General features: G+C 32.4%; 2 protein-coding genes across 3 annotated transcripts in view; one reads left to right on the forward strand and one right to left on the reverse strand.

The window, feature by feature from the left end:
• The window catches only part of LOC119840689 (CYFIP-related Rac1 interactor A), a 24,099-nt gene extending 11,857 nt beyond the window's left edge, over window positions 1-12,242 (forward strand). Inside the window, exons 2-4 of the mRNA XM_038367395.1 lie at window positions 1,717-1,848; window positions 5,073-5,350; window positions 9,998-12,242. Of these exons, the coding sequence (XP_038223323.1) occupies window positions 1,717-1,848; window positions 5,073-5,350; window positions 9,998-10,262 (675 nt within the window). The 3' untranslated portion in view covers window positions 10,263-12,242. The remainder of the gene's footprint in view (window positions 1-1,716; window positions 1,849-5,072; window positions 5,351-9,997) is intronic.
• Window positions 12,243-12,559: 317 nt separating this feature from the next.
• Window positions 12,560-14,376, reverse strand: LOC119840690 (nuclear envelope phosphatase-regulatory subunit 1 homolog). 2 transcript variants are annotated; one of them, XM_038367396.1, is made up of 4 exons: window positions 14,186-14,376; window positions 13,929-14,012; window positions 13,175-13,309; window positions 12,560-12,794 (listed from the first exon to the last, which is right to left on the reverse strand). In XM_038367396.1, the coding sequence occupies exons 1-4, from the start codon at window positions 14,211-14,213 to the stop codon at window positions 12,631-12,633; spliced, it is 411 nt and encodes a 136-aa protein (XP_038223324.1). In that variant the 5' UTR covers window positions 14,214-14,376; the 3' UTR covers window positions 12,560-12,630. The 2 variants fall into 2 exon arrangements, with proteins under 2 accessions (XP_038223324.1, XP_038223325.1); XM_038367397.1 differs by having other exon boundaries at window positions 13,929-14,000; window positions 14,186-14,374.
• Between the last annotated feature and the right edge of the window lie 135 nt (window positions 14,377-14,511).

The following is a 14,511-nucleotide window of genomic DNA, read 5'->3' on the forward strand; positions in this document are numbered from 1 at the left end:
CAGATTCGAAATTCAAATGTAATATTTTTTTATAATTAAGTGTAACAGTATTTATGGCCAGACTAAGTATATATCTTTCACTAGTATCTCTTTAGTCATTAAAAGTTAGGTCATAAATAAAACTGTTTTGTGTTATTGTAATTCAGAAATATAGATTTTTATTATTATTTCTGTTATATTACTATAGTAAGTATTAGCATATGAAGCAGTAGCACTGTAAAGTGTAAAGACATTTTCCGTGTGTGATTTGATCAAAAGGTAGATTATATACCTGCATTTCAATGCATTTTTTATTTCTTTTTTTTTTTGTCGTAAAATATATGTATTTTTTCCATTTAATAAAGAGTTTTTCATTCATATATTCACAACCTTTATTCGTACAGTGATCATTAATATGGCGCAAAATTTTTTCATGGATATCTTTGGCTTCGCGCCAGTTATAATGCGTAATTGTTGAAACGTTTGTTCATTCGGTTTAAATTGTCATCTCGTTAATTATTAATAAATATATAATTAATTAAATTCATATTAATTAATTCATAAAAAATTATTTCAACAATAATAATTATTAAATTCATATTAATTAATTCATAAAAAATTATTTCAACAACACCACCATCGATAATCTTGGGGAGTGATATACCTCTCCAGATTTTAAATTGAACAAAATGTCAAGAACTGAAATAATTAAGTTTTTTGGAACGTTGGTTAATAAGAATACAACTATCATGATAAACAACCTTTGTTTCCTCAAATATAGTTTCATCCAAGAGGTTTCCAACTCTTTATTTGACGGGTTTATTGAGTAACAAAACACAAATCGTGCATATTATATATATTGAGGCATGATTCTTTGTGTTTGATAGGAAGTTTTTTTTTATTCTTTGTGTTTGATAGGAAGTTTTGAATTTGGTTTTTAGGGACTTACCTGGGGCGTCGGTACTATATATCGTAGAAGATAATTATAATAGACCAACTCTACTCCCATATATAGCTGACTACACTTTACATAAAATATCAAATAAATATTAAAATTAAAGGGTTCTAGAATTAGTTGTTTCATAACATTGTCATTAAATTGACATGACTCATAATTTTAATAAGCTTTGCAATAATTTCTATAGAATACGTTATGTCTAAATTGTTTTAACTACAAACCAATTATTCGGCCTTCGTCGAGCCTGAGCTCTCATTGTAATTAGTTTAGCTTTCATGATGCTGAATTGCATATAATAGGTCTTAACTCACACAAATATAAATTGTTAGATCATTACAATCCACGTAATTAAACATAATTTTGTTTCATACTTTATGCCCAATAAATGTTTCTCTTTAAAAGGCCTTTTAGATAATTTTTATATATAACCATTAGAGCATGGCAATTGAATCATTAATTTCGTTAAAATTTGCTAGTTGTAATTTACTTTGTTACCAAATTATCATAGGTTTTTTTCTTGTGTTCGAATATACGCGAGTATTGTCTCAACTTGCTTACTGAAAAGCATAAGTCTTGTCTTATGTTCCTATGTCCCCTAGCTGGGGCAGAGGGCATCAACAGTGTTCCGCCAACTACTCCTATCGTGAGCTTCCCTTTTTATTTCACTCCAAGTTTTCCCAATTTCCTTGGCCTCCGCTATGACTGTCCGCCGCCAGGTCTGTTTAGGACGGCCACGTTTGCGTTTTCCTTGCGTTAATCATTTTTTTGTTTTGTTATAGGTTGTACCAAGACTTCTGGGATCACTCGTGGGCGGTGGTATGAGCCCCACTCAACATTTGGAGCAGCAGCAAGCGCTGGTGAAACAGTTTGCGGAAATCCTGGAATTCGTTCTCAAATTCGACGAACATAAGGTACTTACTGTAAATTATACTCCATTCGCTATAAATTTTGTCATATTGAACCAAAAATGAGAAACTGACTTTACAAGAATTGTGGCTAAGTTATGAAAAGATTTACATACATATTTTGAACATTCTTGGATAATGTCTATATACAAAAAATAAGTATAATATAGTGACGGTTATTAGTGTCCGAATTTCGGGAAAATACATGCAGAATCTCGGCAATTAAATGTTAAAATATTGATGAAAGCAATTTACTTCGGTTCTGAACAAAGAAACATTATACCAAGAGTGAATACACTTAAAACTTGTTTTCGTCTAGTACAAAGCAGTTATTTCAGGTACTCGGGAATGTTCCTTATGTAACGGGAGGTATTCTTGTAAACGGACATCTTCTCTGTGGAAACGAATTCCGAGGTGCACGGGATGGGTGTAATCATTGCTTTATTTCTGGTGAATTATGTACTATATTTTTTATCAAACGACTTAAAAAAAAGGCGGGTGGTTATAAATGTTGTATTTTTTTGGCCTCGTTCCGAACTTTCGACTAGGTGAACCGATTTTATCAATTTTTTTACAAAATTACAAAACGATTACTTTTTTAATTTTTTTATGCCAATAGGCGTGCCGTAATGGAACCCCGGGATTATTAAATATTTAGCGACATTCTTTACTCATTTGAATGATTGTTTACAAGGTCCTGATAAAGTTCAATACATTATAAATGCGAATTTTTCAAACAGACTGTATCAAATTTGCTTAGATAAACTCGATTTCTACAAACAACATTTTCGGAATCATATCAATGTTATCAGTTGCATGACAATCGAGTTGCACGCGGTGACGTGCTTCCTACATCAACAAGGCACAAGTGTTTATTGAATATTTCCACTCACACGCCTATTAACTTACAATGAAATGCTCTTTATGATATTTGCTTCGATATTTATGATTCAGTGTAGCTGCGATTTGTATTATCTCTAAGTCATACCGCGTGTGAAGGTTCGCATGGTGAAAGAATGCTGTATGAATGATTTATTCCTGGCGTAACGATTTATTATGTAAATTAGAGCATTTATGTGGATCTGCAACGTAGCATCATATTATAAGGAGAGTACAGTAGAACAGTGCCTTTGATCTCGTAGAATAGACGTTTACAATCTCTGACAGCACAAATATATACCTTTTTTACAACGTTATAACATATAATTTTTAATCATAATATAATTTATCTACACACATTAAATCATGCTCCTACATAGTGTCCCGAGCTGCAAACATTATGGCGTTTGTAACTCGGGCTCGCTTTTCCAATGTCAGACTTCCAGACTCCTTGCTCCCCAAACGATTAACCTGTCTAGACGTCTCAGTTGAACTGTATGGACTATTCAACTAGTAACATCAAATAGTATTGTCCAAAATTCTCTTAACTTTATACTTAGAGGATACGAAACGTATGAATATATAAAACTTCCCTAATTCCACTCCGAAACACTTAATAATACAAGACTCCACTCCGATACAGAACACAGAATAAAATCAACAGAATTATATTCATTTTCAATCAAATATAAGTAGATAGACGAAGAAAGAACACTTCGTAGAAATACAAAATACATTCGATTGGCTTGCAAACTTTTCCTGTTAAGCTAAATTGAAATACAAAATAGTTTCTTCGCCAATTTATATTTAGCGTGAATCCTACTAATATAATAAATGCGAAAGTTTGTAAGGATGTGTATGTGTTTGTTGCTCTTTCACGCAACACCGATTGCAATGAAATTTGGTACGTAGTAGCTGGACAACTGGATAACATACAGGCAACTTTTTATCCCGATATTCTTACGGGATACGGACTTACGCTGGTGAAACCACGGGGCGCAGCTAGTATACAGAGAAAATAGAAGATCCAATTATCCTTCACTTATACCATTATTACATCCCACTCCTGTGGTCCCCCATTCATTAATAATATTGATTTCATATCGTAACAATCCTGATTTTCCAGTGCTATCGCGTATTATTAATACTATGTTTATATAAACAAAGCATATCGAAGTTATTTAACAATTGAGGGCCCTTTTGACCCCAACCTTGTGCCATTCGCACGACGTTGATAGCCATTATGCACTTTATGGGTAGCAATTTAATAGAAATTGCTCTTATATTTACAACTTCCGTTATAAAACAAAATGATTTGTGACGAAATTAAATTCAATGCCTACGTACATATACCTTGTACGTATATTGAATTGTTGAAAGTCACAGTTATATAATATCTGAATCAAGTATTAATTATTGTTAAGTATTCGTACTTAATGATAAAAGAGAAATCTTTTACAAAATAAAAAAAAAAATTCTAAATGTTTAACATTTAAATGAATAAACTTTAAACCCTTATAACATTGTAAACTATCGGGCCTCAGGTCCTCCCACTTATTATGCAACTATATATGTTCTTAAACAATGAATTAACATCGGCAATGTAAATTTCTTGTACGCCCGTCCGGACGCTAACCCCCGACTTTTCGCTTTACGTCCGAAGACCCAATCACTAAGCCTCCAATGTTCGAAAAATAACATATAATCGGAATTTGTATTGCATCAGAAAATAACAACAATAACTCATCACCAATGAGACAAACACGGTATCGATTGAAATAAATTGAGCATTGTAGAAAGTAAGGTTCGGCCTGACCTCGAATGAATAAATGTGAGTCATGTCTCTCCTCATAGCTTTATTTATTTACTTTTGTAAGGCGCCAATGAAATATCGTATTTGCATGTTTCCATCAAGTAAATGTTTCATTTCAAAGTGGGAACGTTTGTTTTTGTAATTTAATAATTTTCCAAGAGCACTCAATTAAGTGTCGAGTGAAATTTTAAGAGAGTTCTTGTTGTATCGTGTAATTTAGTTTTCATTATAATACGGTATTTTCTAATTGAGCTATTTGCTGGCTTATAAATTATACGTATGCGAAAGTTAGATTAGCTTCACGTCGATTTACATGGCGTATTAAAGCTTATTTATGCAAAAGATAATGTGATTAAAAACTGTGAATACGATATGAAAAACTAATACTGCCTTTAAAACGATGACGATTTCAATTGCAAGAATTTAAATATTACGGAACTGTCCCCTGAACTTTTATCATAGCTTTCGTCAGACACGAAAATTGATAATTTTACAAACAATGTATTCACAACTATAAATAGATTATCGTATGTTCTAGATGAAAACGCCAGCTATCCAAAACGACTTCAGCTACTACAGGCGTATAGTATCTCGAGGTGGTCTGATCAACGCGGAACTCCCCCCAGGCGAAGAACCGCACATAGGCGCTGAAGTCGCGAACCGCATGTCACTGTTCTACGCACAAGCGACGCCAATGCTGAAAGTGCTGTCGGAAGCAACCAGCCAGTTCGTGAACGATAACCAACAGGATCTAGAGAATACGACGGAGACATTGAGCACTATGGCCAAGGTCTGCTTGAGGATGCTGGAAAATCCGTAAGTGTTTCGACTTTTCTGTATATGAGTTACAGACCGTAACTTTTGCCTTAATTGTCCTCATAGTTTTACATATTTCGTAGTGGTAATAACGTATTAACTATATGCCCAGGGCATTTTATTCGTATAGACATATGCAGGCATATACAGCCACAATATTTAAAACAACTTATGGTATTTGACTTATCTGTAATCTGAAATAACAAAGACCAAATGCCTTTCTTCTGTTAACGTAATATTCGTATCAAAATATAATAAAGAAGAAAATTCATAGAATTTGTTTGAGAACACTTTCATACCAAAATATAGGTCGTCCATCTTCCATAACCTATACTAGATTGTAACAATTTAAATACATAGTTATTTAATTAGACTTTCAACAAGTTGAAATGTACTTCAGTCTTTCATACGTGTATTTTCTACGAAATATGAAACACTCTCGCGAATATACTTATAAAAGCGAGATACTTATTAAAGGTAGGCTAATTAAGGTCTTACGAGCAATCTTACAAAAATATAGAACTAACAAAAGAAGGTCTAAATTTTTTCGCGATTTAGGTCAGGCTTAGTAACAGCGAATAAAAGAGACTAAATGACCCATTTATTATAAAAACAAGGGTTGAATATTCAAAAACTCAAAATGAAACTGAATATTTTTACTTTATAGGGCACGAACTTTTCGTTAGTTGAAACGATAAGTTTATATAACTAATTTATTAGATAACTTCAAACCAAGACGTACCTAACTTTATTAAATAGTGCCGTTTCTGTAAAGCGTTTATACGTAGTTTGTTTTATAAGTTCTTATATTTTGTAGTATAAAAAGCTATATATGAGTTTCAGAAATAAATAGCTGTAAGATATTGTAAAAGATTATTGCCAAAACACATTAGGAAATGTCGTGCTGTATCATTCTTAGATATGTCCTATTTTAGTCCAAGAAATTCGTTCACAAACATACTAATAAACTGTTGATGTTTAACATAGAGTAAATATAGAGTTTTTGATTATGGGAACATTATTAAATGTTTATTGACGTTGGTTGACTGAAGAATTGTGCCTCTTTCGTTAGATTAAATAAGTATAACTGGCTATGAGCTTGTAACCTTTTAGGTACGCGCTGCCCAACAAAGGGAAGTGTCTTCATTCATTGCAATTAACAAAATAATATTCTATAATCCAAATCTAAGCCATAACGGCTCGTATTCCATCGCACCATTCCAATATAACAATAATCCCGCAATATTAAATGCAAAATTGCCTCGACAAATATTTGCACCCGAGCCGACGCGTTATTGGCGCAAGGGCATATTTATTGAGTTACACGGTGTCGCATTTCCACCGCACCAGAGGACACCAGAGTAAACAGTATGACAAATGTCATTACGTGGGCATATCGATTACCGTTTTATGATTTCCGCTAGCAATTAATGTATTACTATTAGCGCGCGGTTAGTGCCTGAGATATTGCTTACTATATAATAAGCCCTTAGACTTGCAGAGGACGCATTGTTCTAGGCTCGTATGGTTGCAATCGTCGATTAGTGGTACATCCCTTTGAGATAAATAGGTTGATTAATTGAATACCATTAAAGCTTTTTTATATTACTGCGTTCGTTTTTTTTCGCATTGAGTTAATTTCGCATTAATATTGAATGAACGATTTACCATTAAATCGGAAAATAAGTAAACCAAATTAAAAAATATTTGCAAGAAAACAATGCATGTTTTCTCGTGCTGGTTGATATCAGTTAGTCAGTTCATTATAAAGATACGTTCTATATTATTTGAAATTAAGCGATTATTATAATACAGTTACCACAGAATAATTAGCTTATAAAGTTTTTTGTACTAAATGTAAGGTATTGCCTATTGGCAGTGAACTCTTAGATGTATTTTCAGTATATTCAATAAGTTTATATATTCAATTCAGAATTCATTGATTAAAATTTTTGAATATCGAACAACAAATCACGCTCAGGACGCGTTCACCATCCTATGACGTTACACCCACTTCCTTATCAAAACGTATTCGGGAGATACAAAGGAGCGAACGTTGATTCATTTGTTGTAATCACATGTGCCATTATCAGCGTTATGTACACGATATAAGAACGCAAATCGATTGTAGTATTTATGATGTTTGGTGTACGTTACACCGCGTAATCGGCTCGCGCCATTGAAAGTGACAATAGAACCGTGTGCCTTGAATGACAATAACATTGATAGTTTTTAATCGATGTTATACCTAAAGTCTCGTTTATATCAAGTACTTTGAAAGTGATCAACAGTATTCATATTTTATAATTGATTTAATACAAGATCAGAAATTTAAATTGGAATCGTCTCGGATTCCATTTTTTTTTAATTCAAGGTGTCTAGTCTTAAAAATTAACAATTTACAAACACAAAGAATACTGTCTACATAGAAATTACCTAAACAAGACCTACAGAAAAAGCTACTCCCAACATGGAAACTAATTATACATTATTTTCATGAACTACAAAAAGCCCTAATTAGTTTTATTGGCTATGATTGGCTCGCGACTAGCGGATGTCGGATGCACTGTGGTTTTGCAATCAAATAGATGAGAGCGAATAAATAATTTTCCTGTTCTGTACTCGGCTGTTAATCGAGCTGCTGTTATTTAGAACCAGTCGTTTAACGATTCCTGCTTCTTTCTTTCTTCTTTCTCAGCCCGGTTTAACCCAGAGTTGAGTATAGGCCTCTTCATGTGCACGCCATTCTTTCCTGTTCTTCGCCATCCGCAACCATTTCCTTCCCAAGACCTTCACTATGTCGTCAGCCCATCTAGTAGGCTGACGTCCGACCTTCCTTCGTCCAGTCCAAGGACGCCATTGTAAGATTTTATTGGTCCATCTATCATCGCTTAATCTACAGATATGACCTGCCCATCTCCATTTCTGCCTAGAGACTTTGAGTGCTATGTCTATAATTCCAGTTTTCTTTCTAATGGTCGAATTTGGAACTCTGTCTACCAATGAAATCCCGAGAATAGCGCGTTCCATAGATCTTTGTGCTACTTGGAGTTTATTCACTAAGTGTTGGGTTAGTGTCCAGGTTTCAGAAGCATACGTCATAACTGGAAGAACACATTGTTCGAGGGTTCGCCTCTTCAGGAAAGTTGGTATTTGTTTGTCTACGAATACATCAGATAGTTTGCCAAACGCTGCCCATCCAAGTTGGATGCGGCGGTCTACTTCCCTTGTTTGTGCATTCCTATCCAGTGTAACCATTTGACCTAAATAAACATACTCATCTACTCTGTCGATATTCTGACCATGGATTGTGATCGTAGTAGTAATTTCATTTCTACTCATAAATTTAGTTTTAAGCATGTTCATTTTTAACACGATTCCTGCAGTCGCGTTCAATTTGTTTTCAACTTAATGTTGCGTAAATCTAGTGCAGGAACTGTTTTACGATAAACTATTAAACATTTCTGAAGTATTGTCTATGGTTCAATTTTATGTTAGCTGTGGTAATGGATAATTTCGAATATTAGATTTAGGTAGGTTCTTGTAAAAAATTAGTTTAGTGTCTGTTTATATTAATGATGTAATAGATTTGATGATTAAGTTTTTCGAGAGGAGAAATCTTGCGATATTTTTTTTATTAAATACAATTGAAAAAGAAGATATATGAGTAATTTTATATATAAAAGTGCACCTAAAAAGCATATATTTTGAAACTACTTGCATACCTACATTAGTCTTAATTAAATGCTCAAATTATATTGAATGTTTATATTCTTCTTTACGACGGAATAAACTTAGAATCTGGGCTTTAGTAACACGCTTTATTTATTTACGCATAGTTTTAACCCGCTGCCATTAAAATCTAGGAAACGTCTAACTGTACATATTTTATGTACGTACGCTCCAAATATGTATGTAGGTGAAGCAATACGGAACATGTTGTAAACCCTAATGTATTAAAGCTAATTTTTAGGACATCAAAATGTTACGCCTTTACTAGCTTCCGCCTGCGATTGCGCGGACTTGATGATAAAAATAATGAGTTCGGAATCCAGACAGTAATATTATAATTATTATATGATTATTTGCTTGGAGGGTTCTTTAAAAGCATTGATATGCATTTGAAGATGTTTTGGGAAATAGTTTATCATCTGGATAATGCATAATAATAAAATTTAAACATGTGTATCAATGTTTAAATTTTCACATTTTAAACTATTATTGCAACGAAGTATAAAAAATTACGTAAAATTCTATGAAAAACGGATCTTTAAATATCATCCGTATAAAAGGAATTCGTGATATATCTACGTTGATAAATTCCAATACGAGCTAGTACAGAATGTTAAGATATTTAAAATCGATAAGCAAAATATGGTCAGCTTCGCCGTTTCCTTAGCTAATGTATTTGATAAGCCGTCGTGACCGAAATTCGGTCAGGACACTTTCACAGCATTTATTAAATGGTATACCAATTTAGCATTTGAATTAAAGTTTTATGTTTATATACTTAGTTACTTATTACGTAATTTAAATGGGTGACAAATAAATACCTAGCTTTAATATTGGGGGAGGAATAAATATCACGTTTTTTGTAAATTAAACTGTTAAAAAACCGTCTTTAACGTATCCCGTTTATATTTTCAGCAAACTTGTAGCACAGTTCAGCCGCGAAGAAACGTCATTGCTCGTCCTACGCGTTATGGTCGGTTTGATCATTCTCTACGACTGGGTTCACCCGTCGGGGGCGTTCTGTCGTTCATCCTCAGTCGACGTCAAGGGCTGCGTTAAATTCCTCCAACAGCAGCCGCCGCCCAAAGCCGAGCCGCTGCTCAATGCTCTCCGATACACGACGAAACACCTCAACAGCCAATCCACACCGAAGAATATACGGGCCCTGCTAGCCGCGTGAGGACAGCATTCCAGCCTTGCATGTTGTTGTGGGGAATGAAGTGACAATAAATATGGGGATTTCTCGTTGGCATTTGTTTTGCGTCGTCGATGATAGGTTGTGGCGTGATCTACGGATATTGTTCAATATTGTTCAACAGAGTGTGATAAGTTCCTCCGAATGAGAGATCAAACCACAACTTTTATTCTAGTGAAATAGGTTAAGATGGAGAATATGTATAAGGTGTGACGTTTTCCTAAGTTTCCTGTATCAACGTGATATCGAATATTCCTCGTGCGTAATTAGTTTGTTGAGCTATATTTATTTTTGATATTTTTCACAACAGTTTTCCGATTCCGGCAGCCCTAGAGCGTTCAATGTAACTATTGCCGGTGCGACACATCGCTGCACGAACTAGTGACACCACTTAGATGAAGCTTTAAAAGCAAATAATATATATTTTTTGAGAAATCGTTCCCTTACCCCACGCAAATGCAAGGTTTCTATACTTTGTCACAACTCTTACAGAATTTATGATATTCGCAAACTGTTAGAATAAGATGCTAGATTAAATTTATCGGAATATTATAAACATATTGTAATAAGCGTATTAATTGAAACTTCTAATTGGTTACCACAAATATTGTGCAATACTAACAACCAGTGAGTTTTCCTTCGTGTAACTTATGAGTATATTTACTGTTATACGTGGAAATAACAGTTAAAGAATAATAAACAATTATAGAATGTATTAAATGATAACGATACACATGTAAGGGTGGAATAAAGTTAAAACTAGGATCTACGAAGAAAATATTTTTGGTAACCCAACGAATTAATACTAACCTATTTCTAAGGCGTCCAAAGAGGCAAGAACAAACTAGTTTGTCACAGAACAAACGTAAGGAAATTGCACTAATCATAGTTACTATTTGGATATATTTAAAATATGAAGGATAGAAAATAATATGTGGTATCGGAGCAGACTAGAGTTATTAAATCAAAGCTGCATTTTAATATGAAGATATTGTCTAAAAATGTATTTAATGGTACGCCTTATGACTTCTGATTTTAAATTCAATAATTAAGGTACATGTACACTGCCTCAATGTTATCAAGTGATTTTTTTATATAATAATGTTTACTAGTTCAATATTATTATTTGAGAAATTTTACATCTGATATTTTACATAATATTATTGTTAACTACTTATAAAACGCTGCGTACGCTCAAATTATTACCCGATCCAAAAATTGATTGAATATAAAAATATAAATAAAATAAATCGTCATCAAAGATCTAAGACTGTGTCATAACATGAAAGTTATAAAAACATTAGAAGTTTTTAAAAAATGTTAAAGAACCATTTTTTCCCATTTATGATTTCGAAATAGTTTGGCATTCTAGTCTTCCATTTAAAAATAATTTCATAGGTACAAGTGATTTTAATTTATACGAATTTATATAACTATTACATACAAATTCAATTTTTGTTGTCACAGGGTAACGCACGAAATAACAATACCTACTTCCTAACAAAAAATAAATCGAGACAAACATGAAATACAGTTGTCTGTATCGCATTTATAAAATATTCCTTCAAGCATTTAGTATTAAAACTTGTATTGAATATATATTAAATGGATTTAGAACGTTAGTTAATTGTATTACTTGCACAAATAGCACATTATTGTTATTTATTAGTGTAGTGAATATCTTGTTGAGATGTTTTCGTAATTATTATAGTTATGTCCAAATATGCAACCCTTTACTTTAAGGAATTGTACAATCGTCACTGCCCAGTTGATGATATTTTTGAGATTTTTTCAAAGGCAAATTGTAGTCGAAATAAATTACTTTAGTGTTAGAGGAGGGAATTTTATACAAACGATGTAACTTGATTACAATTGCGTTAAAAAATTTATGTAATCAAATATTGTGTGTATAAAATCGATCTTCATGAGAGACTCAAAAGTCCGGAAATTAGAAATAAAATACTAGGTGAAATTTTGAAATTATAAGTCGCAAATTCGAATATTACTCTGTTATAGTAATTATTATTGTCTATTTCAAATGCACTGTCATTATTTATATTTACTTAATATTAAACTTGTGATATGATTGCGCTATTAAATTGCAAATATATATTTTTGAATTTCCTATATCTATTTCTATGTAATAGTGAAAATGTTTTAGTGAAATATTGCTGCTTCTTAAATGTTTCGATACCGTTACGTCGTTTAGGGTTAATTTTTTAAGTTTTCAACTATTTATTGTATATAATAAAAACACCAAAGTTATAAATAATAAACATGAATAGTATCTCGTAAATTGTTTTATTTGATAACCTTAATCAATAGGATAGAAAACAATTGGTACTTATTGAAACTAGTGACTAAGACAGGTCATGTTGTTCGCCGGTCTTGGTTTCAGGATCAGTTTTCCTGTTTCATCACAAGACATGTTGAAGTCATTGAGCACCGAGCGGGTCCTGGCCGTTATTATACTAGGGGCAATCACTTTTCTATGTACTCCCATCATGAATAGTAGCACTGGAAATATATATTTTTTTTTAACTTATCACATCCATAAGCACAGTGTGAAAAAGCATTGTACAGAATACTTAAACAGAAAGCATTGAACAATATTATGTATTCATGTAAAGGCAACAGTTAAAAATAAAATGTATTTAATAGTTTGCTCATTGGCAGATATATTTATAAATATTGAAAAGTTGAGCATGATTTGCTTTGTTATTTCACTTGTAATTAAGGATGTCATCACAGGGCAAAGGTCAATCACTTGATTGGCATAAAAAAATATTATAATAATTATTTAAAAATGGAAATTAACTATATAAAAACAATGCACAATCACAACAATATAAAAAGACAACACTGCCTAATATATGAAATAAAATCTCAAATATTACCCAAAAGAGTAGAAGTCACAGCAAAAAAGGGATGGTTCCACAACGACTGAGTGAGTGAAACCACTGGTGTCAGTGGGTCTGTGAGCCAGTGCCAAGCTGCAATCGCAGTACACAGTGACACTGCTGCTAATACAACTGAAATATCTGTTCATTAGCAACTTCTTTCAACCTCACTGTACCAAATAATACTTAGAATTAACATAAATTTCCATAAACCTTCATAAGCTTTTGCTTATATATATAATAATAGGAGGAAACTATTTCTGCAGAAATTTATATAAATATTGTATGCATTTATAACTTTCTACCATTTAAATAAAATTTTTAACTAACAGTTCTCACTGGATTCACCCATGGTTCATATAGTCTATAGCACTCAGAAATCATGTACATATACACTGGTAAAATATTTTTTTGAAATTGATCCAAACTCTTCAGGTTCATATTAATAACTATTATCTAAATTAAGTATAGATTTATTGTTACTTATACAATTACTCAACATCTAAATACTAATTTATTATTTGAGTTTTTACTCTGTATAGCACATAAAGTTATTTGTAAGTAATTGTATATGTTTGGTGCCAAATGCCAAGCATAATGGCACCAAACATATACAATTATCCTATACAATCAAATATACAAAATTTTTTATTTTATATTGAACACTGGAATTCATAGAAAGATACCATAATATTATAAATTATGTCATATTCTTTTCTTCTAATTTATACTTAGAAAATTGTAAACTTACTTCTCCACCTAGTTGTAGCAGGCTGCAGGCAAGCTATGACTTCGGTGAGCCGCCTCTCAAATGCCTTTAAGTCTGTAAGAACAGCTTGCAAATATTAGATTTCGTTATTATTACACCGTCTTCAAATAAATGTATGAGATGAGTAGGAAACTATATATAAATTGCAGATCACAGAAAAACACTTCAACGATTTATTTTTACATTGTAAATAATATTTCAGGAAATTTTAAATTGAAATCTATGTAAAAACATCTTACCATCACATGCAGTTTGTTCTAACGACATTCTAACTTATAAATTGTACTGACACATTATCAGAAATTGCTATCCTTATATGTTTAATTTAACTTGATATAAGCTTTATTTTATCTAGTATTAAAGAAATTTTCGATCTGATAAATCAGAATTTATTTATTCTATTTGACAACAGCTCGTTGAGTGATCTGTGATGAGTGATGTTGACACTTGACACTTGCGTCATGACATAAAAAGTATGTCATTTTAATTTTTTTTTTTAGTTTTATAGCATTGAAATGCTTTATAAATGAGAAATTTTTGAAAGAATAGAAAAAATTTGATCACG

Source organism: Zerene cesonia, chromosome 7 (assembly GCF_012273895.1).
Source record: "Zerene cesonia ecotype Mississippi chromosome 7, Zerene_cesonia_1.1, whole genome shotgun sequence".
Classification (NCBI taxonomy): domain Eukaryota; kingdom Metazoa; phylum Arthropoda; class Insecta; order Lepidoptera; family Pieridae; genus Zerene; species Zerene cesonia.

Excerpts from the sequence above, each read along its gene's own strand:
- LOC119840690 (XM_038367396.1), bottom strand. The coding sequence starts at position 14,213 with ATGTCGTTAGAACAAACTGCATGTGATG. Across the intron at positions 13,310-13,928 it reads TGCTACAACTAGGTGGAGAA|TTGTATTAGCAGCAGTGTCA; the intron begins GTAAGTTTACAA and ends CAGATATTTCAG. Across the intron at positions 12,795-13,174 it reads TGTGACTTCTACTCTTTTGG|TGCTACTATTCATGATGGGA; the intron begins GTAATATTTGAG and ends ATATATTTCCAG.